A 25,385-nucleotide genomic window follows, 5' to 3' on the forward strand; every position below is an offset into this window, starting at 1 on the left:
TGGCTTTAATATTGATTTGACAGATTCGTACTTCTCATCTATTCCTCGAGTATGTGCCCGTCTGAGACCAGTGGACCGCCCCCACACGGTCTCCTGGTTTTTTAAACGATGTACTCAAGTTGGCTTCAGACACTGATAATGAATCATGCTCATATATAACCCTTCTCAAGAAAACATTATTCTTAATGAGTCTGCTTCAGGCGCCAGAATATCTGAACTGTCGGCTCTTTCTAGAGACCCAAATCACATTGATTTCCTCCCGTTCGGGTGAAGTTCTACTCTCCTCAGATCAGAAATTCTTAGCCAAGAATGAAGACCCACAAAAACAGGTGGGGCTCCATGGAGGATTATACCTCTCACACAGGACTCATCATTGTGTCCTATTGTCACATTAAAATCTTATCTGGGCAGAACTTCTGAAAGGTCTTCAGGTCCTCTTTTTATTAGAGAGAAAGGCGGAACCATTTCCTAAAAGGAATCAGGCAACAAATCCCTTTTCTTATTAAACAAGCCGCAATCCGGATTCCAGTCCCTCACGTCCATGATATCTGGGCAGTGGCTACCTCAATTAACTATTTTCACAATATGAACTTCGAGGATCTTAAAAATATACGGGTTGGAAATCCCCGGCAGTATTTAAACGCCACTATCTAAAGAATTTAGAGGCCCTTAAATTTTCAGCAGTGGCTGCAGGGAGTATCGTCCACTTCCGGACATGTACATAGTTTATATGTTGTTATTTTTGTATTCCTTACCTGTTGTTTTTTCCCAGGATAGTTTGGATCTGGCCATATTTGTTCCTACTTTTGTACCATTCTAACTTATTGCTTTACTTTGTTATTAAAACTTAATTTTAGGATAACATTTTATTTATATTTTCCCTGTATCTTTTAAATTTTGTATTTTCCAAGCTTGTAGGCCCATTCTCTGATACTATTTTCACCGGCTTGACGCAGGTCGAGCCCAGAAAAGGGATTTTTGACAAAGGAAAAATCTATTTCTGGGGGAAGACCTGTGTCGACCCGTGAACCCATCCCTTTCTTTTCCTGATCCCCACCCTTCAGCCGGCCCAAGCTTGGGTGCGTAATTCAGGAATGAAGCCTTCAGGCGGGAGTTGTAGTAGTAGCGAGCAGAAGGTAGACGTATTGTAGTCCTTGTAACAGCACCTACCTAGAGAGGGGTTTTGAAGGGAATCTTCAAATTGGCAGAAAACCTGTGGTGGTGGCTTCCACTCGCCCCCTGTGTTTATACCGACACACTATGGGTGAGCGAGCTGAAGGTAGTAACTTCAGCATTCCATTTAGCTTTTTCTCTGGTATATTTAGCATCTATTTATACCTAGAAATGTGTACTACAGGAGCATTTCACCTGGTGACACAGGTCATCCCCAAGAAATAGATTTTTCCTTTGTCAAAATCCCTTTATTAATATTATACACTTGGCTCCATAAACCTGTTGGGTCTTTTTTCCCATAGAAGTAACAAGGACACCTGTTTGCATGAGAATGTTCACTCTACACACTTCCAGTATAGAGATTCATAAGGTGTAAGAGTGAGTATGATGTCTTTTGAAAACATGGAATTTCTTTATAAGGTAGCTGTGTGCACTCAACAGACACCCGTAGGCCCCAGCACCCACAACTTGGCTATCCTTTGCATACTTAATAGATTAAAGAATCTACAAGGCTATTTGTGGCTCTTAACTATCCTGTTTACCTAGTTGTCTCGCACCAGTCGGTCGCTAAATAATTATTTTTCTCAAAATTTGGCATGTACCATTGCCTTTCATTGGCGGTTTTAAGTTTCTTAGGTTTGGGGGAACACTTGCTCCCATTGTCCCTCCTTATCCATCTGTTAATTTTCACCTTAACTTTGATTAATTCAACTTCCCTTGTTTTGATTTGTCAGTAATTAGATATATTCATACTCTATTGAACTTTATTATAAATGTATGTATACTCACACATGCCTATATATTATATTCTATATATATAATATATATATATATATATAATATATATAGATATATATAGGGGGGGGGGGGGGGGGGGGGGGGGATATGATATATATATATATATATATATACGTTAATATATATATATAATATATATATATATATATATATATATATATATATATTTATATATTATATATGTAATACGTCATATTTGTCATGTATGTATTTTTTGTGGTCTTGTTGGCTTGATGCTTTACATTGTGTGCATACTTTTAATAATAATAATAATGGTAAATTTGATACAGGAAAACCTTTCACCTTACTTTGTTAAAAGAAATGTCATTTTCTTACCAATTGTTAACGGCTTTCTCCGAGAAGGGCGAATTAATTTACTATCCCATTGTGTCAATTTAATTGGAAATGAACCTCCACTTGAACTAAATGAACTGCATAAAATACAGAAAAGGAGACCTGTAATTTGCCTGGTTTTGTAAAGTAGCAAAGAAAAGAGACCTCGGCAGTTACCCAGTGATCCTGATTAGAGAGAATCAATATGACCGTACCTAATTTTGCCACAACCAAATTCACCGCTACCTTTAGCACATTTACTGTCTTATATTTTCCTTTTCATGATTATATTTTTTCAGGCTCATAGATTCACAAGAGCATCTGAATCCTCAACAAAGGCAGGAAGAAATTAAGTATAGACCTGTGGCGTGATTGTAAGTTCAGTGGAGGAGACATGCAGGAGGAATAAGCGTTACACACTTGGACATTTCCTTTATTGTGCCTGACCCAGTTATGTGTTTGACAATTGTGCCTGACCTAGTTATGTGTTTGACAATGGTGCTTACTTGCCCGTGGCAGCCACAACGTTTAGATGCATGCAGAAGGAAATCTTGTGAGGTTATGTTCTTCTAGACTGAGTGTGAAGGAACTTGATAATTGAAACCATTTGACATTAATCAATATAATATCAAATATTGCAATTTAACCACCCATCAAATTTTCTTTGTGTAATCATTTGCCTCGTTTTTTATTTTGTTTATTTCTTAAAACTGACATACATAGTAAACAGATGATATGTTAAGTTGAAGATCACTTTTTGAAACAATTAAAGTGAAAATCAAGACGAGAAGTCAAGACAGAAAAGACAGCAGATTTAATTTATCACATCAAGAGAATGGATGGCCTTTTTGGTGAGTAGTAATTTTCTTTTATTGACTACTGTAAATACTACCAGTTTAAGTTCTCCAGGCAATATCAGTCTTTACAATATTTATACGTATTGTATCCAAAAAACATCACATATTAATAAGAAACCCGTTGTTCTAGTTTTCTTTCTCGTGCAGGTCTTCAAGATATGGTTTTGCAAAGACAAGCTTCAACACATCCTCAGTACAATCTTGAAAGCCATTTAGCCCTTTAGCAGTAGCAGAAGATAGTAAATGAGTTTGTCAAACCAGTTTTCTTTTCCCAGCCCCCCATTCTAAACCACAATATCATTTTGTTCACAGCTTCAGTTACAATTGAAATAGTTCACTTTTTTTGTCATACTTTGAGTGGTCACTACACGTATAGGAAATAAAATCACCCCACTTATCAAGATCATTATGTAAACCACTTTGATTTATATATATAGTATATATATATATACGTATATAATATATATATATATATATATATATATATATGTGTGTGTGTGTGTGTGTGTGTGTGTGTGTGTGTGTGTGTGTGTAACTGAATCACGAAGGTGTGGAACGTGATAAATCCATAAATAAAGGTATAAGCCACGAGGGTTTATTTTCCCTCGTGGCTTATACCTTTATATATATATATATATATATATATATATATATATATATATATATATATATATATATATATATATATATATATATATACTTTACCAATAATTGTTTCCCTACCATGTTTTTCACACGATTCTCAAAAAACTTCTAAATAGAAAATTCTCCAATAGGCCAAAGTGTTTTGACGTTCCTAAACTCCCATTCTATGCAACATTTCCTTTCTTATATGAATAAATTTCGAAGGGATTTCTTGAAAACCGTCCAAAAATACATTGGGGGCCATCAACAATCTAAAATTAATACCCAAGAACCCTAAAAATATTGGCTCTCTTTTCAGATTCAAGGATCGGCTACCGCCTTTGATGTCGTCTGGTGTTGTCTACGAGTACAACTGTCCTAAATGTAATTTGGGAAAATATATTGGATCCACAGGCGGGCTTCTCAGGGTGAGGGCCGATTCCCATAGAGGAATAAGTTATAGAACCGGATGTCGATTGACAAATCCAGAATCCTCTAATATACGTAGCCATACAATTAAATGCAAAAACTGAAATCAATCTATGAAGATTTTAAGATCATTGGTTATCAAAACAACCCACAAGAACTACTTATCCTCGAAACATTAAATATTAAACAACGAGTTCCTTCTCTGAACTGCCAAACAACCGCTGTTCCCTGTATCTTTCTTAACCTCTTTCCTCTCTCAAAAATTTTTGTATTTTTGTTCCTTAGTCTCTTTACCTCTGTATGGTAGGTTAACCTCCCGTTATTTTATTCAATTTTATTACATTTTTTTTTTTTTTTTTTTTTGGTTTTTTTTTTTTTTTTTTTTTTTTAAGTGCGTCTGTTTAATATGTGTTTTGAATTTTACTATTTTGTTTCTAAGTGCGTCTTTGTTCACGTATGTTTTCTGCTCTTAACAATTTTACTTTTATTTCGTTTCATCAATTTCCCTTCGTCCGCTTTTAAAATTAAAGTTTTGTATATAGCTCTTTTAATTTTTATATTGATATATTGTATTTTATTGTTGTAGATATCCCTGATGATGTGATTATGAATCACGAAAGCTTGGAATAAATGGATACTGTGTCTTCTGCTTCTGAATTCCTGCCCTTGATCTGGATGAGAATATATATATATATATATATATATATATATATATATATATATATATATATATATATATATATATATATATATATATATATATATAGTATATATATATATATATATACACATATATATGTTAAATAATTATCACATCACCGTGATTCATATAAATCATTCGAGCTACAAATGTCCTTTGATATCTAATTCGCTCTACCTCGGAATTGATATATTTTTATATAAGTACCGAAGGGGAATTTTAGTTGATAATAATTTCGTCCCCCCATGGATCGAACCACCGTCCAGTGGACGGGAAACGAAATCAGGAACGGACAGTGACGCTACTGAGTTGGTAGCGTTACTGTCCGTTCCTGATTTCGTTTCCCGTCCACTGGACGGTGGTTTCGATCCCATGGGGGACGAATTATTATCAACTAAAAATTCCCCTTCGGTACATATATGCAAATATATCAATTCCGAGGGTAGAGCGAATTAGATATTAAAGGACATTTGTAGCTCGAAGGATATATATGTAAATACAGTGACCCCAGTATTCGTGGACTCATAGTTCCGTGAATTTCTCTCTGGAAAATAGACCCCCTATTATTTGCGGCAGAAAATTCCCCTATACAGGATATTTTTCTATGAGAAATATCCAGAAATTTCTGTCTTTTTTATCAATTTCATTATAAAATGCACTTTTTGTGATAAAACTATTAAAAAAAAAAAAACAGGTATAAACACTTGTAGTGGGGTTTTCTGGGCTTTTCCTGAGTTTTAACTAAGGAAATAGGCAGTAAACATTTTTATATGGGCTTCAACTACTCATGGATATATATATATATATAGTATATATATATATATATATATATATATATATATATATATATATAATATAATATATTATACTATATATATATCCATGAGTAGTTGAAGCCCATATAAAAATGTTTACTGCCTATTTTCCTTATTTAAAACTCCAGGAAAAGCCCCATATAATAATATATTATATATTATATATTATATATCTATATACATATACCTCGAGATACGAAAGGCTCAACTTACGAAAAATCCAAGTACGAAAGCCAATGCGAAAAATTTTACTGCTCTACATACAAAAAGTTTTCAAGATACGAAAGGTTTCTGAAAGTCCGAGATTCGCCGATAACAATTTTGAAACTCGCGCCGCACGCCGCCATCTTAGTGCTAGTAGACTCGTCACCATCCTCCTGCTCTCCCATTGGTTCCTGATGCTAGCCAAGCCATGAGATCCTTCTCTCTGATTGGACAGCATCTTCTATACGTACGCGCTGGCGTCCCTTAGCTCGGCCACTCCGCACCCGAAACTTTACCGTACGCAATCGGCATTCGTTCGCATCCAACGATTTCGTTTTAGTAACGTAAATTCGTTAGTGATTTCGTTGCAGTACATATTATCGTGTTGTGCGAAGACTGTATTATTACGTATTTGTGTAACTTTACGTAAATTAACGTAGTCATGGTCCCAAGAAAGTTGAAATTCACGGAAAGAAGCGCATGCTGTCTCTGGAGACAAAGATGGAGATCATAAAGAAGTACGAAGCTGGTATGCGATTGAGTGATCGCAAAGGAATACGGCCGTAATCCGTCGACAATAGGCACCATCCTTAAACAGAAGGATGCCATCAAAGCAACTAACAACCCATCGAAGGGCACACTATTTTTGTCCAGCAAGAGGAGCCAGGTGCACGGGACGGATGGAACGGCTGCTCCTCATCTGGATAAAAGACAAAGAAATCGCTGGCGATACAGTAACGGAGACAGCATCGCTCACAAGGCCAGTGCTTTTTTTTCGGCGATTTGATTGCGCAGGCGGAAAATGAGGGAGGGGAAGGGACTTCAACACCAACCCCAGAGTTCAAGGCTTCGCATGGCTGGTTCGAGAAATTTCGTAAACGGACTGGCATCCATTCGGTGGTGCGTCATGGGGAGGCTGCCAGCTCGGACATGAAAGCGGCCGATGCCTTTAAAAAGACGTTCGACGAGATGATGACCAAGGAAGGCTACAGTTCTCAGCAAGTCTTCAAACTGTGATGAGACTGGCCTTTTTTGGAAAAAACAAAAAAAATGCCTCGTCGGACATACATCACGGAGGAAGAGAAGAAGCTACCCGTGGGCATAAAGCCTATGAAAGACAGGCTTACGCTCGCACTTTGAATCGAATGCCAGTGGGGATTGCAAGGTGAAGCCCCTACTGGTGTATCACTCCGAGACTCCTCGAGCCTTCAAGGCCCACAAAGTGTTGAAGGAGAAGGTTAGGCCAGTGATGTGGAGGGCAATGCAAAAGCCTGGGTAACGAGGCTTTTGTTCACGGGTGGGTAAATCTGTGTTTCGGCCCAACTGTGAAGAGTTATTTGGAAGAGAAGCGCCTCCCCCTGAAATGTCTGCTGGTGTTGGACAATGCCCCTCCCCACCCTCCTGGCCTCGAGGAAGATATCCTAACGGACGTATTCCTTCGTTAAGATTCTTTTTCTTCCGCCCAACACCACCCCTCTCCTCCAGCCCATGGACCAGCAAGTGATAGCGAACTTTAAGAAGCTGTACACGAAACATCTTTTCAAGAGATGTTTCGACATCACCGATACCACAAACCTCACCTTGCGTCAATTTTGGAAGGAGCATTTCGACATTGTCATTTGCATCCGACTCATTGACCTAGCTTGGCAGGAGGTTTCGAGGCGAACCTTGAATTCCTCGTGGAGGAACTCTGGCCTGATGCCGTATCCGCCAGAGACTTCGAGGGATTCGACGTGGGCGAAGCTGGTACTGCAGAGTCAGAAACAGTTGATGATCCCGAAACTGTTTTGGAACCAGATCTTGATGAGATCGTTGCGCTCGGCAAGTCCATGGGGCTGGTCGTCGACGAGGACGACATCAACGACCTTCTCGAGGAGCACCAAGAGGAGCTTACGACGGATGGACCTGAAGGAGTTGGAGGCCATGCAACTTAACGTCGTTCAAGAGGAGTTCTCTAGCAGCGGCGAGGAAGAGGAGGAGGAGCCTATGACAATGGCAGAAATTAAGGATATTCTAGGCGCTTTTCATAAAGTGCAATTGTTTATCGAAAAAAAAGACACCCGAAAAGGCTCACACAGGTCGTATGCTTGCGCAGTCGATGACGTTTGCTTGAGTCGTTTCAGGAACATTGTGAAAAGTAGGCAGAAGCAATCTTTCCTTGGATCGTTATTTTTTAAAGAGGCCGTCAGCATTAGCAGGAGTAAGCAAAAAGGAAGAACCAAGTGATAAAAAACTGAAAGTTGAAAGCAAAAAGGAAGAACCAGGTGATGAAAAACAGAACGTTGAAAGTGGTGATGAAGTTGAAATTCTGTAAAAAAAAAAAAAAAAAAAAAAAAAAAAAAAAAAAAAAAAAAAAAAAGCCTACGTAAAAGTAAAAAAAAAAAGTTAAAAATAAAAAAAAGAAATTTTTTTTTTTTACGTAATTTCTAGATTTTTGTAAGTTAAGTGTTACAGTTTTGTAAGGTTTCGTAAATTTTAGTTTTATGGTTTTCCTTAAATGTGTGTTTTCGTAAGTAAAGTTAAGTGTACGTACGTACGTACGTACGTTATCTGCCGTTTGTCCTCCTCCTCCTCTGCTGCCACTATCGGAGATAGCCTCACTCGAAAGGTAAGCTTCCACATTTTACGTTTACAGTAATAATATTTCTAGTACACTAATATACACTTTATTTACAGGTTTTCGATTTTTATTCTTAATTTAGGTATTGAATGGTCCAAATTGTTGTAGTATTTCATTGTTTATAGGTCAATTTAGCTTTATTATGAAATTTTAATGGGGTGTTTTTGGAGGGCTTGGAACGGATTAGCCATTTTACATGTAAAATTTGTTCCAAGATACGAAAAACTCATTATACGAAGGCCGCCTCGGAACGGATTAATTTCGTATCTCGAGGTACCACTGTATATATATATATATGTATATATATATATATATATATATATATATATATATATTATATATATATATATATATATATATATATATATATATCATATATATATATATATATATATATATATATATATATATATATATATATATATATATATATATATGTATATATAAAAGCAGCAGTCCCAGGTCTTACAACGAGGTCAAAAACTCCTAAGAAAACCTTACTTTTAATGCTTTGGTGCACAGTAGTGCCTCAGGTTACGAAATTAATCCGTTCCAAAGCGGCCTTCGTAACCTGATTTTTTGTATCTAGAACTACGTTTTGCATGTAAATTGCCTAATTCATTCCAAGCCCTACAAAAACACTACAGTAAGTTTTATAATAAAGCTAAATTGACCAATAAATGAAATACAACAATTTGGACCATTCAATACCTAACCTAACCATGATTACCTGTAAATAAAGTGTATTAGTGCACAAGGTACAAGAAATACTGTACATACATGTACGTATGTATGTAGTAAAAATGTGGAACCTTACCTTTCGAGTGAGGCGATGTCCGAAAATGGTGACAGAGGAGGAGGACAAATGCCAGAAAACATGAACACTTAACTTTACGAAACACATTAACAAATGGCAGAAAACATTAACACTTAAACTTTACGAAAACTTAAAATTAAATTTCTATTTTTTGCCGTTTTCTGGTGGTTTTTTTATTATTTTTTTTTACTTTTTACTTTGTTTGTTAACAAATTTCAATTTCTTCACCACTTCCAATTATCTTTTTTTTTTTTCTTATCACCTGGACCTTCCTGTTTGCTTACTACTAAGGCCTCTTTAAAAATAACTATCCAAGAAAGATTGCTTCTGCCTGCTTTCAAAATGTTTCCTGAAATGACACAGGCAAAACGTCATCGAACTGCGCAGCATACGACCTGTGTAAGCCTTTTTGAGGTGTCTCTTTTCTACAAATGTTTGCACTTTATGAAAAGCAGTTAGAACATCCTTAATTTCTGCTGTTATCATAGGGTCCTCCTCCTCCTCGCCGCTGCTAGAGAACTCTTCTTGAACGTTATGTTGCATCGCCTCCAACTTCTGGAGAAGGTCATTGATGTTGTCCTCGTCGACGACCAGCCCCAGTTTCAGGTTCTTCAACTGTTTTCTGAATCTGCATCAGCTTTACCCACGTTGAATCCCTCGAAGTCTCGGGCAGATACAGCATCAGGCCAGAGTTTCCTCCACGAAGAATTCAAGGTTCACCTCGAAACCTCCTGCCAAGCTTGATCGATAGGTCGGATGCATATCACGATAAGAAATGTTCCTTCCTTCCAAAAAATTTCCCGCAGGTGAGGTTTGTGGTATCAGTGATGTCGAAACTCTCTTGAAAAGATGTTTTGTATACAGCGTCTTGAAGTTCGATATCACTTGCTGGTCCATGGGCTGGAGGAGAGGGGTGGTGTTAGGCGGAAGATAAAGAACCTTGATGAAAGAATACTCCTTTAGGATCATCTTCCGTCGAAGCCAGGGACATGTTGTCGGCCAACAAACAGCAGACATTTCAGAGGGAGGCATTTCTCTTTCAAGAATTTCTTTCATTTGTCGGGCCCAAAAACACAGATTTACCCACACGGTGAACAAAAGTCTCGTTACCCAGGCTTTCGCATTAGCCCTCCACATCACCGGAACTCTCTTTAGCACTTTGTGGGCCTTGAAGGCTCGGGAAGTCTCAGAATGATACACAAGTACACAAGTTGGAACAAAGGGCAAGCGTAAGCCCTGTCTTTCATAGGCTTATGCCCAGGTAGCTTCCTCTCCTCCTCAGGATGTACGTCCGACGAGGCCGGCATTTTTTTCCAAAAAAGGCCAGTCTCGTCACAGTTTGAAGACTTGCTGAGAAACTGTAGCCTTCTTTGATTGTCATCTTGTCGAACATCTTAACAAAGGCTTGGGCCGCTTTCATGTCCGAGCTGGCAGCCTCCCCATGCCGACTACTGAATGGATGCCAGTCCATTTACAAAATTTATCAAACCAACCCCGAGAAGCCTTGAAGTCTGGGATTGCCTTCAATGTCCCTTCTCCTTCGTCGTCTTCGGCCTGAGCACTCAGATCACCGAAAATGGCGCTGGCCTTGTGGGAGATTGCTGTCTCGGTTATTGTATCACCAGCGATTTCTTTGTCCTTAATCCATACGAGAAGCAGCCTCTCCATCTCATCATGCACATGGCTCCTCTTGTTGGAAAAAATAGTGACTCCTTGGAAAGTGTAGCTAGCTGCCTTGATGGCTTCCTTCTGCTTAAGGATGGTGCCTATCATCGACGGATTTCGGCTGTATTCCTTAGTGATCACACTTAACTGCATGCCAGCTTCATACTTTGTAATTATCTCCATCTTCGTCTCCATAGAAAGCATCCTCTTCTTTCCATGAACTTCAGCAACATTCTTGGGACCCATATGGCTAATTAAGTTAATTAAGTTCACACACAACACAATAAAGTATACGTACAAGTAGTGAAATCACTAACACGAATTTACATTGACAAATTAATTCCAGGTGTGTACGATAATGCTGCTGTAACGAAATGGTCAAGTAACGCCTTTACGTAGGTGCATGATGGGACAGATGCTGACCAATAGGAGAGCAGGATCTTACGGCAGTGACTAGCATCAGGAACCAATGGGAGAGCAGGAGGATGGTGCGTGAGTTTTAAAATTGTTCTCGGTGACCCGGGCGAATCTCGGACTTTACAGTACATACACCCTTTCGCAACCTGAATTATTTTCGTTCACAGAAGCCAAAAAATCTTTGTCTTTGCCTTTGTAACCTGGATTTTTCGTACGTAGGGACTTTCGTATATAGAGGTATGACTGTATTAAAATCTTATGTTAAACTGCATTTTCTTGCATTTTTTCATCTGAAAAACCTTCAAATATTGATTATTTTACATTTTTGGAGTCATATTTCTTCCGCCAGACTAGTGTCGTAACCCTGGAACATGCACTGTAAACCCTGAAATAATTTCTGATGAATATAATTGAAAAGCGTCGTAGTCTCGGAACGTCGTAAGCCAGGCACTGCCTGTATATATATATTATATATATATATATATATATATATATATATATATATATATATATATATATATATATATGTTATGATATATATATATATATATATATATATATATATATATATATATATATATATATATATATATATAGATATATTCCAAACTGCACTTTTTTCATATAAGACTAGGAGGTCTATTTAATCTCCAACCACAATTTAAAACTGTATTTACATTTTGCTGTGCTATGTATTTGTTAAAATATTTATTTTACCCCTTCTTTCTTTTTTGAAAAGGAAAATTTTTGAAGACTACAATAGTAAATGAATAATTGAAACTTTTTCAGATAAGGAGAAACAAGCTATAAATGAATTAGATCAACAAGAGTTATGTATGAAAAAAGTGTAGTTTTGGAATTACGCACACACACACACACACACACACACACACACACACACACACACACACACACACACACACATATATATATATATATATATATATTTTATATTATATATATATATATATATATATCTATATATATATATATATATATATATATAACAACAAGAGGGGGATTTGCTATGATATATTTTAAAGAATGTGTGATGTGATATGCTATGACTTTCTTAGAATGTGGAGTCATCATTTAAGGACAGTGTCCGATGACAGCCTTAGAATGCTAACGTATCTTTCTTTGAGGTGGTGTGATCAAGACTGCTGTCTTAGCAAATCAGTGCCTCGTCCTGTCGCTATGAGAACTTGATGTAGAGTTGACTTTGAAAATGGTCTCAAGCAGTTTATGGGCTGTGAACATTGAGTGTGGATTCGTACATATGTGTGCACTTTTCCCCCTACATAACGAAATGTAGGTTATCATGAAGGGGAGACTATTACAGAGAGAAGGCAGAAGCCGGATGGCTCTGCCAAAGTGTTTTTATAGAGTGACAGTGCAACTGTGCTGAAATGGGTAAGCCTTTTCTTTATTTTGGCCAAGTGTGGCTGGATTGTAATTTGAAGTATTTTATTTCAGAGATATTCTGTTTATATGATCTTTGATTATGATCTTGTGCTTACTGGAGTGTTCTCCTGTCTTCTAACGGCTTTCTGGAAAAGGAAACGTTTCTGGAAAGGGGAAATGTTTCTGGAGAAGAGTGGGGATGGTTCTTGGAGAAATGGTGTACTGACTTAATTACTATGTTGACTGTGCCTAGTGTTATGGCTAAACTAATGTTGTGTTAGATTAATTACCGAGGGTTATCTGGGTTATTTGGACTTTGAGTAACATTTCATTTAATCATTCTGTAAAGAATCTGAGTTATTCAGTTAATACATTGCTTTTAAATAAATGCATATTTTTGTAAATTCACGACTCTGATTTGGTAGATAATGGAGGAGAGGTATATCGAGAGAGAGAGAGAGAGAGAGAGAGAGAGAGAGAGAAAGAGCTGTTGGGTATCAGGAGAGAGAAAGAGAGAGAATGTGTTACCAATTACCGGTTGCCTGCCACTCTTGGTCCATCACTACCTTTTAAAAATATGATAACGAGTTTGACCACCTCGTATTATATATATATATATTATATATATATATATATATATATATATATATATATATATATATATATATATATATATTGTGTACACATGCACACATATGTACTAACAAGACCTCTTGAAACAATAGTATCTAACAGAGATATTTATTCTAAAACAGTTACAAGTTTCCAGGACTAACAGTCATTGTCCCTTTGGGAACTGTAAGTTCTGGAGCGCTTGTAACTTTTTTTTTAATAAATATATCGTTAGATAACACCTAGTTTTAATGAGGTCTTTTTAATAATTGTATTAATGCTCAGAACAATTGCGTGAGTGATAAAGTACATATATATATATATACAGTGGACCCCCGTATTCGCGTTCTCTGGATTTGCGGACTCACACATTCACGAATTTATCTCAGGAACGTTTCCCCGCATTATTCGCGGAAAATTCGCACATTCGCGGTATTTTTCTATGAGAAATATCCACAAATTCCTGGGTTTTTTTTTATCAATTTCATCATAAAATGCACTTTTTGTGATAAAACTATTAAAAAAACCAAATATGAAAATTTTGAGTGGATTTTTCTTGAATTTTAACTAACAAAATAGGCCGTTTATAGCGTTTTTATAGGGGTTCCAAACATTCGCCGGTTCTAACTATTCACAGGGGCGTCTTGTACGCATCCCCCGCAAATATGGGGTGACCACTGTATACATACATACATATATATATATATATATATATATATATATATATATATATATATATATATATATATATATATATATATGTACTATATTTCTATTTTAGTTTTCTAGTTGAAGCAATGTCTGCTGAATCTTTTGTCATGTTTATTTTTCTCAGTTCTTTATCAAAACAGCTGCATATCCAACACACTTAACCATTCGAGGAATCTGTGAATTGTCTACTGTGATTTTATAACGAACCATTACTTACTTGATGTGCTTTCCTCTTTTGCATTCAGGATGGCTGTTCTTGGATCTATCAGCCTCGACATGGGCAACTTTGTTTTTAGTCGCCACTGTGATTGGGATAGCAATTATGTAAGTTGAAATGTTTTCCATATAAGATATACATCTGTTGATGAATAACCACTGGTTCCATGCAACGTAAAAACACCATACAAACAAACAAAATATAAGATATGCATAAACTTTAGTGGTTGTCTCCGTAGGGGGTTAGTGCCGTAGTGCACCTCATGCAGTGGACTGTAGCCATTACTTGAGGTTCTTTGCAGCGTGCCTTTGGCCCTATCTGCAACTGCCTTTCATTCCTTTCACTGTACCTCCTTTAATATTCTCTTTCTTCCAACTTACTTTCCACCTTCTCCTAACTGTTGATTCATAGTGCAACTGCGAGGTTTTCCTCCTGTTACGCCTTTCAAACCTTTTACTGTTAATTTCTGTTTCAGCGCTGAATTACCTTGTAGGTCCCAGCACTTGGCCTTTGGCCTAAATTCTATATTCAATTCAATTCTAGTAGGTGTGCTTTACAGATAACTTAAAAGTATTAAGTCTAACCACCTTAAAACAGGGAACTGACTTTGATTATTGGTTTTATTTGTTATGCAAAACAGTTAGGAATTAAAAAAAAGACTCCTAATTTAGCATTTATATTGGTCCACATCAGAAACCGTACTGATGATAGTTAGGAAAGACATTTGGTTTACGAACATTGCTCTTTCATATATAATTAAAGTCATACATAGTATATAAGATCATAGTTTACCATATATATTATTTTATTTATTTTGAACAAGAGTAGAGATACATTAACTAAACATTGGATTAACATCTCACGCTCTTTCCTGACCCTGTCTTCTGGGTATTTATTTATATATGTATGTATATTATATATATATATATTTTATATATATATATATATATATATTATATATATATATATATATATATATATATATATATATATATATATATATATATATATACGAATCTTCAGAGGGTGTCCATGATACCAGTTGTAAAATGATGAAGTTTATTTTGAAACGTTTCGCACATAAAACATCTGTGCATCATCAGTCTGCAAAGAGCAATAAGACAAATAAATAACATATAAAGCCATAAAACACAAACAGAACTCACATGAATTAAAATAGTCTTAAAATTAACCAAAAAAAAAAGCAAAGTACAAAGTAAAAACAGTAAAAACAGAGAGAACAACCCAAAACACTAACGTCCATGAGGATGAGAAGATGGAATGACCCAGTCGTCAAAAGCAGGTGACGACGTTAACTATTGCAGTCATTTAGGTTTTCGGTTTAGTTTCCGAACGGACAAAGAATAAAGCAACCTGAATTTTCTAATATCAGGAACCATGCTTTTAATTGCAAAATTGAGCTTCAGAAAGAACAGTTCACAATAATAGATCATGTCAAACATCCTGATCACTTAACTACCCTCGAGTCATTATATATTAAGAAACTTGTTCCACCTTCGTTGAATGGTATACTTCTTCAGCCAACTCTACACCTGGCATAGTTAACGTCGTCACCTGCTTTTGACGACAGGTCATTCCATCTTCTCTCCTCATGGACGGTTATGTTTTGGGTGTTCTCTCTCTTTTTACTGTTTTTTACTTTGTACTTTGCTTTTTTTTTTTGGTTAATTTTAAGACTATTTTAATTCATGTGAGTTCTGTTTGTGTTTTATGGCTTTATATGTTTTATTTATTTGTCTTATTGCTCTTTGCAGACTGATGATGCACGGATGTTTTATGTGCGAAACGTTTCATAATAAAACTTCATCATTTTACAACTGGTATCATTTGGGACACCCTCTGAAGATTCGTATATAATTTTCTCCACTGAACGATTATATATATATATATATATATATATATATATATATATATATATATATATATATTATATATATGATATATATATATATATATATATATATATATATATATATATATATATATATATATATATAGTATATATATATATATATATATATATATATATATATAGATATATATAGATATATATATATATATATATATATATATATATATATATATATATATATATATATATATATATATATATATATTTTTATATACATATACATATATATATATATATATATATATATATATATATATATATATATATATATATATATATATATATATACATATATATATATATATATATATATATATATATATATATATATATATATATATATATATATATATATATACACACAGACATATACAGTGGTACCCCGTATTCGCAGACTCATGCATTCGTGGATTTCTCTTTGCAACATAAACTCCCATTATTCACAGGAACTTCGCCTATTCGCCATGTTTTCCATGAGAAATATCCATAATTTCCTGTTTTTTTATCAATTTCATCATAAAATGCACTTTTTGTGATAAAACTATTAAAAAACCAAATATACAAATTTTAGTGGGTTTTTCTTGAGTTTTAACTAACAAAATAGCCATTTTAAGCATTTTTTTTATAAGGAGTTCCAACTATTCGCAAGGTTCTAACTATTCACGGAAGTGTTTGGTACACATTCCCCGCGAAATACGTTGGGACCACTGTATATACATATGCGTACTACATATTTTTTTTCAGAGAACGATGGTGGCACATGGGAAAACTTGAACGTCTTGGTTATACAGGTCCTCCCAAAAACTTTCTGTTTGGAAACCTGAAGGAAATAGCTGCCGTAGTGATCCACACCCCCCTCTCTCTCTCTCTCTCTCTCTCTCTCTCTCTCTCTCTCTCTCTCTCTCTCTCTCTCTCGAATATGTTGAACTAAAAAAATAATTGAAAGATGCATAGTACCATAAAGCTAATGGAAAAATCTTAACCAAAACTTCAAAAGAATGTTTCTTTAGATCATGGCTTATAGGTATTTCCAGTTTACCTGTCATGGAACATTGCTATATCAAAAGTGTATATATCACTTAGTTCTAACTGTTCAAATAGATAAAACTTAAAATACAGCAGTAAACGTCATTACAGATATAAGCGTTTGATAATACTCTATCTTTTTCAGTCTTTTAATGATTAAATAAGTTTATCTGGAAAACCTTTTATTTTATTTTATTTGGAAAGTCGAATATGCTGGAAAAATGAATTTGACTTTCATTTTAAATTTCAGTTCTTAAAGTTATAATAAAGCAAAGTTCTTTTACCCAGTTAACGTATTCCAGTTGAATACCAATTTCCAAGATGGTTGGAAAGAGATCATTGACAAATATGGAAGTCAGGTGGGAAACTTAGAAGGCAAATCAATGGCGTAAGTCCCTTTTTTATGTTTCTTATATTTCTGTTTCAAAATGATCTTTTTCTAATTTCTAATATACCAATATGTTTCAAAGCGTAACTCATCAATTATCTAAGATAATGTAAATGCAGGTTTAATAACATTCTCGTTTATAATTTTTCATCATTGTTAGTAAAATGTGTTTAGAGAAGCTTTTATCTTTTTAGAAAGTTATATCTGATTATGTTTTCTTATTTTCTGAACAATTTGTTTCACTTTTATCTGATTACCTCTGAACCTCACTTATTTTACAATGATTCCCCCCCTTGTTTTAGGCCATTTGGCTAGGTTTAATGTTTCCCTTCTCATTACCTTATCATTTAGAATAAATCCCTAAAGATTATTCTCATTTATTTGGCATTTTGTTTACAGACTCTACACTGGCAGAGTACCTTGTATTATCGTCACAAATCCAGAAGTCATAAAATATGTCGGAATCCGTGCCTTTGAGAAATTCAGAAACAGGTCGGTAAGTGGGTTTAGTTTCATCACAGTTCTTCTGAAGCCAGACCAAGAGAGAAAGAACAGGAGTCTGTTATCATGGCAGTCCATGATGACAACCCCTACAAGTTGGATTTTGCAAGCACTTTCAGTATAAGTAATCATTTGGATCCTGTCAGGCCTAAGAAGTGAAAAATCTGAAGATTTTGCTGTCAACCCCAAAAGATGTAAAAAATGAGGGGGTGGGGGTTTGAAAAAGAAAGGTTAGGCCCCCTTTAGAAACGGCAGTCGAATTTCGGATTTTGGACTGAAGCCTAAGCTTTCATAGTCTGGATGTGCATAACGAACAGACAGACAGAAATTGCCTTTTGTAGATATAGGTTTTTATTGAAAATACTACAGCAAAAACCTATGGGTTTTTGTTAAGTAAATACAGCACATGACCACCATTAATGTTTTTTTTCTACAAAAAAAATCTGGTATTTCAGTTCAGGTTAATACTCAATAAGGATTTGCTCTCCCTTCGAGACGACCATTGGCGATCTGTGAGATCCACACTCAGCCCAAGCTTCTCCCAGGCCAAGATGAAGCTTGTAAGTACAGTTGATAGCTTCGGAATGACAGTGCAATTATTGTGATTCCCCAGAGCTCCTCGTTTAGTACACTCAATTCTGACCTTTCTTTATCTGTGACTGTTTTGTGTAGTTGAAATAGCCGCCCTAATGAAGATGTTTTGATTGGAAGAATTAAAATTTTATTTTTCATATGGTTTAAATTCGTGACTAAAATTCGAAAATTATTTGGAAAGTGAACCACACATCAGGTCTGGACAAATAAGTAATTTGACTTCACGTGAGGTTATCCAGGTTTTTTTTTTTTTTGTTTTTTTTTTTTTTTTTTTGACAATTTTATATTAAAGTCGTATAGCCTGTTTGTCACCAGGTTCCAGAAATGCAACTGAGATTCATTTTAATCATCAAGAAAAATCCCATTATGAGATATATATAAATGAAAAGATAAGCTAACGACTTCTAATGTTTACAAGTGCTTCCATGACGTGTGAAAGAGCAACATTCAGTCCGTAGGATACTTTTGTACACTGATACTTTTTGTTTACCCTTGGATTTAGTAACTATTTGACCCTTGCTTCTTGGAAACACTGTTGTTATGGATCCCTCATCGATATTCTTTCATCTTAAGAGAAGAATTTAAGAGTACAATTTGATTTCTCATTGTTTTATGATTCATACTTTTTGAAATGCACTGTCTTCTTGCTCGGTAGGAACAATGTTGTTTGCAGTGGGACTCAGTGAGGAGTTCCCAAGTTTCTGGTAATAGCTTCTGGCATTCAATCTAAGTGATTCATGTGTTTTAATAGGTATAATATCATATTGACCTCTGTGTGTTTACAGTACATATAAAGAATGAGAGAAGATTAGTTTTAAAACTTTTTATTTTGCAGATGTTGCAGACCCATCAATGATGCTGTGTCTGTAACTCTGGAGGATTATAGAAGATCACGTTAAGCAGAATAAAACCCATTGATGTTTTGGTACGGGTAAAGTATGCATATATTTGTTTTCTTTCAGTCCTTCATCTCCTTTCTACATACTCATCATGTAAAATTTTAGAACTTTCAATGCTATGTATCTGTGTATGTTCTTTATCTGCAGATAACGAATATTGATGCTTAAGCTCTGCATCCCTATTGGACATATCGTTTATTTTCTGTGAAAAAGGATCAAGGTAATATTTGTAAGTTTACCTTCAGTGGACTTGCATCGGTCCAAAAATATTTTGGCGTTATCTTGCAGAAGATTTTTGTTTTACAAAAAAAAACCTATTTATTCTTTCACACTACATAACAATTAAATTTTTCATTCTTGAAAAGACAAACTATGACGAAAAGGATGTTACATACTTCCAAAAATGGCAAGAGAAACCTTCAGTAGAAAAAAACATGCAAAACTACAAAGGAAAGAATCAAATGAATTAGGAGATAATAATTTGATGCTGATAAAATTAGGTAGAAGGACCCTCTTAAGCATGTGTATATTCTGTTTATTTAGAGTTTTCTCTGTCTTTCAGATAAATGCTTTTTCAGGGTTACTATATTCTGCCAACAGCTTGCCAACGTCCATCATTCTTTTGTAAGGAAAATAGTTGCAAACTGGGATAGTTCTATTTATTTAGGAAGAATACACGGGTAACTGAGATATGAAGTTCACATTCAGTGGAGTTTTCATTGAGAAAATCGTTGTCAATATTGTTTCAAGCCACAATCGTCTCAGGCTCTACTGAGCATGCTCACGCCAAAAGGCGAGAGTAGACTGACTATTCATCGTGGTCTGTTTGTTTTAGATGACTTCAGCCTTGCGCATAACACGGGGTCTTGCGAGCCTGCTTGGCCTGCTTGTCATATGCGAGATGGTCAGCAAGGGGTCAAGTGCTTGTTGACCGCTGCTTGGAAGAGGGGGAAAGTCACGTTGTTATTGGCTGGTGAGATGATGTCCCCATGGTCCTTGCAAGCCAAAAGGTGTGAACGTCTCACTGCTGCTGCCTTGCTGAGCGGTGGGGCTTGTGTAGGATGTCATTAGCTTTTATAACTGGCGAAGAGTATTTTGACGGTCACTAGGAAGCTCACAGAATCTCGGACATTATTTGGTGGGTCTAGTTTAGGAATCCTGTTTCCCGCGATGTCAGGCACAGGTCTGTTTATTTCATGAATAATAGGCCGCCTAATGTTGGTAGGCAGGAAGAACACTTCTTGGGTGGTATTTAAGGAGGGCTTCTCCCGTATTAAGAGCACCTCTAGCAGCCGTAAGCACCTTGAGTCAAACCTCCTTTCCAGTTATTTCTGTAGTTCCCCAAAATGTATTGCATTCCTTGTGATGCTAGTATGACGTGCCTATTCCATTTCATTTTGTATTGTGCCTACTTGAACACAACAGGAGATCCTCTTTGCCTGTTTCTTGGTTTCATGCAAGCATAGAAGTTGACATCCACCGACTGGACATTTGAATCGATATATACCTCCTTATTCTGTTTAAGAGGATCTCTTGATGGTGGGGCTAGGTTGTTTTTCATTATTAGGTTTTTGGGCAGCTGATTTTGTAAGGAAGAGGTCCAGATGCGTGTTAACGTCAGTGGTGGTGACTCTTTCTGTGCTAATTTCCTTAATTGCACGTCTGCACCAAGGTATCTTTGCCATATGATAAGTTGAACACCGCTCTTTGTTTGGATCGAGCTGTGGGCTGTTCACGATTGTTGTACCACCAATCCAGTGCCATATGCATTTGTTTTATTGACTTGCTGGTTGGAAAACCCATTATTTGTAACCATTTGGGAAAAGCAGTCTAGTTTTTGGTAGGTGCCCTGCCAAGAAGAGTGTTAAAACTTTTCTTATGAAGGCTTTAATGCTGCGGCTCTTATATCTTGAAGGCACTGTCTATCTCCATTAAGACCTTATGCAGTCGTCGGCTTAGAAGATATTTTAAAGCGTATGGATAAAAAATTTAATCTTCTTCTTGCTCACCAAATACTAAACATAAAAAATTGCGCCGAAGTTTCCTCTGCACAATTGAGTTTTCTGTACAATGTATAATGCGGTATAAAACCATCAGGTAAAAATAAAACCATCACTAAGACTAGTAGCGCCTCAGTTGCCTCCCAGATACAGTTGAGGGAGTGAGGGTGCGTCCCCACACACCTCCGAAGTGCTGCCAGATGCATGATACATGGCTAGCTTTAACTTTATATAAAATAAAAACTACTGAGGCTAGCGGGTTGCAATTTGGTATATTTGATGATTGAAGAGTGGATGATCAACATACCAATTTGCAGCCCCTAGCCTTTGTAGGGTTTTAGATCTGAGGGCGAACAGAAAAAAGCACGGAAAGAATAAAGTATGGACAGATGGACAAAGGCGGCACAATAGTTTTCTTTTACAGACAACTAAAACGATAATTATTAACGAATACGCAGTAATTACTTTCTTACATCACCCAACTAGTCTCATATGTTCCATTTGTCATGCAAGGAATCAATTCTCTGCTTTTAGTTTGGCAAAATGTCTTTAAAATTCTTCATTCTTCTACTTAATGCAGACTTTATCGTGGTCTTACCTTAGAAGTGATTGGTAAATGTGCCTTAGCGATTGACGTTGAATCTCAGAGGAACCCGGATCATCCGCTTCTTCAAAACTGCAAACAAATTAGCAAGACTTTTAAGGTCAACAGCTTCAGCAGGGTATTACGAGGTGCGTTTTGTTCTTTTGTATCATCACTGAATTCTTCGTTTTATTATGTGCATCTGAATTTGTAATTCTATTTAATATATATTATTATTTTTTTCTGTCTATGGAAGTCGATAGGGAAAGTCGTTGCTTTCCTGGCAGAAGTTAGAAAGATGAATTTTTGGAGAGAGAGAGAGAGAGAGAAAAAAAGAGAGAGAGAGAGAGAGAGAGAGAGAGAGAGAGAGAGAGAGAGAGAGAGAGAGAGAGAGAGAGAGAGAGAGAGAGAGAGAGAATATTATTGCTTAGGGATATATTCGTGCGTCATTTCAGATTTTCGTTGTTGGGGGGGGGGGGGGGGTTGCCACGTGGCGGGCAAAGGGATGGGTGAGGTGGCAAGTGAAGTGAGTCTTGTCAGCTGGGTATAGGGGCCGCTGTAAGCCACCCGAGAATTTTTTGGAATCTATGTGCATTCTGGAGCATTTTGAAGCCATACAAGATTCCCCTTGGAGTGAATTTAACTCTGTTTTATTATTATTATTATTATTTCAAAGGCTAGGGGGCAAATCATGTCTTGGAGGGGGCAAGTGCTCCCCCTAGCCGCCCCTTGGAAATTATTTTACAATACATATAATTAAGCGACATTTACTAATGCTTACAATTCGCATGAAAGTTTTGGATGACGTTATTATTCAATCGTGTTCCAGTGACTGCCTCTCCAAAATGATGTTCGAATGTGACTTTTTTGTTGTGTTTCTGTGGAACAGTGATTTTAAAAAACTTCAGAGTAAACATTTTGTTTTGTTTTCCTTGAGTATCTTTCACAATGTTACTTTTGTCTGCGATTGAATGAAATTTTCTTTTAGTTCTGTTTTATCACAGCTCTCACCTCAAATTCTTTTATTTAATCTAATCTAATTAATTTTATTTCCTGTTTACCATCCTCATACTTTCCTTTGTTATTCTAAAGTCAACTCAGTGTCCTTGTCTGACAGTATTCAATATCCCAATCTTTTCTTTTTTTTGCTCATAGTTTTTAAAACATATTTTCTGCTTGAAAGTAATTGAGTTGTTTTTATACTTTGCCGGCAGCTTTATTTCCATCTTCAGAAATTTTTTCTTACGAAAATACGTCTCCGGGAGGGGGATTTTTCGAAGATCGATCTGTCAACGAAAAGCTGAAATCGGACATCCTGGAGGTCGTTGAAAACAGGAATAAAAGAATTATGCGGGGTTAGTATCTTATAAGACCAACTGTCCCATGACGCCTTTAACTAGGACATTTATTTAATACCTCAGGATGCACGTTGACCATATTATTTGTTATTAGAACAGAGAATATTCAAAGAAAAATTGGCAATGATGTTATTAATAATGATTATGTACATAATGTCATGAAAAGAAATGAATCAAGCAATATGTAACTTATTTTTTATTATAAAAGATAAATAAACATAAGTTTAGTATGATTGATATATGTCATACCACATTTTTATAAATTACACTTTTTCTTTGTCGACTGATACCTACACATTAGTGACATTTAGCTCTTATATTCCTCAATAGTATTAATCTTATGCATGCTTTAGTATGCAACAATGCCTATGCCACAATGCCACACATAAATATTCAGTTTTTTCCTAACTTGTTCCAGCGCATACCTTACGTGGTGAAGAAGGGGTCAAGAACAGTGATAATATTTATTATAGTTTTTAGAGCATAGATATAGTTCATTCTCAGCCAATCCAGGCTTTCATCCTTTCCGAACACAATAATCCAGTGCATTACGCCATTTTCTAGAGTGGAACTGGGCTTTGTGGGCATATCGAGGGCTTGGCGCCTGGGATTTCCTGCCCTTGAAGGGGCTAGGCTTGTTTGCTCTTTTGTGCAGTTTATTGTTTGTGTTTGTTCATGCGCATAGTGCATGAAATCTAATGCAGGAATATGTGAAGTAATCACCTTCTCCCGAATGTCTAGGTTCGGCGGACAGTTGATGCATTGCAGCTGATGCTGGAAGCAGCCCAACTCGTTTCCTCAGAGGAGGCCGAGAAGAAGAGTCCAAAGACCAATTCCAGTGTTAATCTCAGCAATGGGAAAGAAGAAGGTGGAGGAAAGCGACTGCAGAATGGCAGAAAACTGGACAAAAGGGAACCGAAAATGACGGAGGAGGAATTGGCAGAAAATGCCATCTTTTTCCTATTAGCTGGATACGAGACGATTTCCACTATGCTTTCCTACACGACGTATTTGCTGGCCAAGCACCCAGATGTCCAGCAACGCCTCTATGAGGAGATTGTCCAGCATCTCAGTAAGGAGGTAAGATTGTTTTGATTTTTGAATTTTCACGAAAGTAACAGAAATGAAGGCAGCAATACACTACATTAGAACGCATGAAATAGTCCAACTGACATGTCATTTATATACACCTTCATCGCCAATCTTTTCTCAAAGAGTAAATTATTCTCAAGCTAAATGGGCCATTTCTCAAACCCAAAGAAAAATTTAAGCGTAGAGTCTCAGGTTATCGTAGATCAGTGTACTTAAAACTTTATGATTGTGAAAGTCGAAATTTAAATATTCCCGATTTTCTGTTGACTTTTTAGCAACTGATAGAATTTATAATATTTTATTGGAGAAACCAAACCATGTAAATATTCTCTCTGATTTTGGCCTTTGTGTAGATGGTATTTTGGTGTAATGCATTCTGAGATTTTGTTGGCTAAATACATAAGGATTCAGAGTTCTATACTGATGTTTGCTTAGACTAATGAAGGATCAATTTGAAAATCAATGTTAGATTTTTTCGTTTCCTGAATTTGTTTTTCCCCCATTTTTTTATTCTCATTACAGGAGGTAGTTACTTATGACACGATCAACCAGCTGGAGTATCTAGACATGGTTGTGAAAGAGTCATTACGAATGTATCCACCAATAGTAACGTAG

The 25,385-nt window shown here is 36.0% G+C and overlaps 1 protein-coding gene across 1 annotated transcript; it reads left to right on the forward strand.

Annotated features, from left to right (window-relative positions):
- Positions 1-2,256: 2,256 nt before the first annotated feature.
- Positions 2,257-25,385, forward strand: LOC135206800 (cytochrome P450 3A29-like). The gene is made up of 8 exons (XM_064238291.1): positions 2,257-3,155; positions 14,425-14,503; positions 17,074-17,167; positions 17,658-17,743; positions 18,143-18,239; positions 18,700-18,804; positions 24,420-24,758; positions 25,293-25,385. The coding sequence occupies exons 1-8, from the start codon at positions 3,140-3,142 to the stop codon at positions 25,383-25,385; spliced, it is 909 nt and encodes a 302-aa protein (XP_064094361.1). The 5' UTR covers positions 2,257-3,139.

Source organism: Macrobrachium nipponense, chromosome 31 (assembly GCF_015104395.2).
Source record: "Macrobrachium nipponense isolate FS-2020 chromosome 31, ASM1510439v2, whole genome shotgun sequence".
In the NCBI taxonomy this organism is placed as follows: Eukaryota; Metazoa; Arthropoda; class Malacostraca; order Decapoda; family Palaemonidae; genus Macrobrachium; species Macrobrachium nipponense.

What these genes read in the sequence shown, in the direction of transcription:
- LOC135206800 (XM_064238291.1), top strand. An exon ending in GTGATTGGGATAGCAATTAT is followed by an intron (nt 14,504 to 17,073) that starts GTAAGTTGAAAT and finishes ATTTTTTTTCAG; the next exon opens with AGAACGATGGTGGCACATGG. An exon ending in CCCAGGCCAAGATGAAGCTT is followed by an intron (nt 18,805 to 24,419) that starts GTAAGTACAGTT and finishes CCGAATGTCTAG; the next exon opens with GTTCGGCGGACAGTTGATGC.